At 35.0% G+C, this 2,102-nt stretch overlaps 1 protein-coding gene across 1 annotated transcript; it reads left to right on the forward strand.

Moving 5' to 3' along the window:
- Nucleotides 1-791: 791 nt before the first annotated feature.
- On the forward strand, nt 792-1,454 carry LOC125780103 (DNA-directed RNA polymerases I, II, and III subunit RPABC1-like). Its single transcript, XM_049461712.1, has one exon. It carries the CDS (start codon nt 807-809, stop codon nt 1,329-1,331), a length of 525 nt encoding a protein of 174 aa, XP_049317669.1. The 5' UTR covers nt 792-806; the 3' UTR covers nt 1,332-1,454.
- Nucleotides 1,455-2,102: the final 648 nt, after the last annotated feature.

Below are 2,102 nucleotides of genomic sequence, written 5' to 3' on the forward strand. Positions count from 1 at the left end.
TGTTGTTTGGTTTTGAATAACTGATTGGGTGGCGAGAAAAAAGTGCATAAATTATATTATATACATTGCATAGTGTGGAGGCGGCCTTATGTGGTGTGAACTGCCTTACATTACCATAGTGTGTAGGCGGCCTTATGTGGTGTGAACTGCCTTACCTTACCATAGTGTTGCAAATAATAATTAAATAAAATAAAAACATTTTGCCTTTAGCATCAAATTTATGTTATCGTTATCGTTTTATTTGTCGTATGTTTTCGACAAAGTGGCCTGGCACCAAAGAAAATGTTAAATACAATTTGGTTTAATAATTATTTTCAATTCTTACTTGTCAATAAAGTACCTCTTGCTCAGTAAGTTCAAGGGCAATGCATACATGTACTGCTGTAGAAGGAGACTTTTGGTTTGCAATTGCGTTATTTGCTAGCAAAACATATTTTTTAAATATGGTATTTGCAATAAAAATTGAATTTAAAATTCATAAGCATGAGTTATGCCTCATGGTTTGGAAAAAAAGTTTTAGATTCATTCTTGTAAAATTTTTACGGGGAATTAAAAAACTAACGGCATGGCATCACCTTATGTCATGAATGAAATTTTTAAGGCGAATTAAAAACTGACGGCATGGCATCACCTTATGTCATGAATGACATTTTTATTGGTTAAGTGCGCACACGTGCGCAGAGAGATTTGACAGCCTGGCGAAAAGGTAAGTAGGTGACTATAATGAAATTCGCTGATTTATTTAAATATTTTCCTTTTTATTACAGATTTACGGAATAAATTCTATAAAAGCAGTTGTCAAAGGAATGTTTGGTGATAAACCCAGCGAAAAGCGGTCAGCACGTTCCGACCTTATAGTCTTAGTGGCGCATAACGATGATCCAACCGATCAGATGCTTGTTCCCTTTTTTTTTTTTTTTTTTTTTTCGATGAACCAAAAAATTGGCATCAAAACTATCAAAACATATTGCACGCGAATGCAAGAGGAGAATATACATCGTGCGATCGTAGTAGTGCAAGCAGGCATGACACCGTCGGCCAAACAATCTTTGGTTGATATGGCGCCGAAGTATATTCTAGAACAATTTCTTGAATCGGAACTTCTAATCAATATTACAGAACATGAACTGGTTCCTGAACATGTTGTAATGACACCAGAAGAAAAGCAAGAGTTACTGGCACGTTATAAACTGAAAGAGAATATGTTAATGCGGATTCAAGCGGGAGATCCGGTTGCGCGTTACTTTGGTCTCCAACGAGGACAGGTGGTTAAAATTATACGTTCGTCGGAAACAGCCGGTCGTTATATATCTTACCGACTTGTTTGTTAAATAATAGAATAAAAAATCAATTTTTTTTTTTTGTTTCAATATCTTTTTTATTTATTGAATCTGCTTTTTGTTTTGAAAGCCTAACAATAAGTAATAAAATCTTAAACCTATTTAAAAACTAGACACGCTCAAGCAAATGATTGAGGTGTTTTGGTGATACATTGCTCCTCAGTACGCGGACATATCTCTTCTTTTAAGGCGTGTTTGATTGCAGGAAGGTACCAAAGCATTAGCCAAAGGGTTTGGGTGATCACGGAGTTTACATATATATTTAATTCTGCTGTCTTCTACTTCTTTCCTTACCATAGAAATACCAAGGTCTTTATGGATATTCTCATTACGCATATACCATGGTGAACACGTGATTGATCTAAGCATTTTTGATTGGAACCTTTGTATTATGTCTATATTAGTTGCACAGGTCGTACCCCACAGTTGAATGCCATACATCCAAATCGGCTTTATGACCGCATTATATAAAAGCACTTTGTTGTCTAGGCTAAGTTTGGAGTTTTTATTTAATAGCCAATTTAAATTTGCAGCTCTTATCTTCATGCAAGTTATTTTACTAGATATATGTTTTTTCCACGTAAGTCTTCTATCTAGGTGAATACCAAGATAGGTTACTTCATTCGCTTGGGGTACTAAAATATTGTTAATTTTTATTGCCGGACACATTTTTGGTCTAAGCGAAAATGTAACATGCTTACACTTTTGTTCATTTACCTTTATACGCCAGTTAGCTAGCCATTCTTCGACAAACTTTAAGTG

The sequence above is a fragment of the Bactrocera dorsalis genome, unplaced genomic scaffold (genome assembly GCF_023373825.1).
Source record: "Bactrocera dorsalis isolate Fly_Bdor unplaced genomic scaffold, ASM2337382v1 BdCtg083, whole genome shotgun sequence".
Taxonomy (NCBI): Eukaryota; Metazoa; Arthropoda; class Insecta; order Diptera; family Tephritidae; genus Bactrocera; species Bactrocera dorsalis.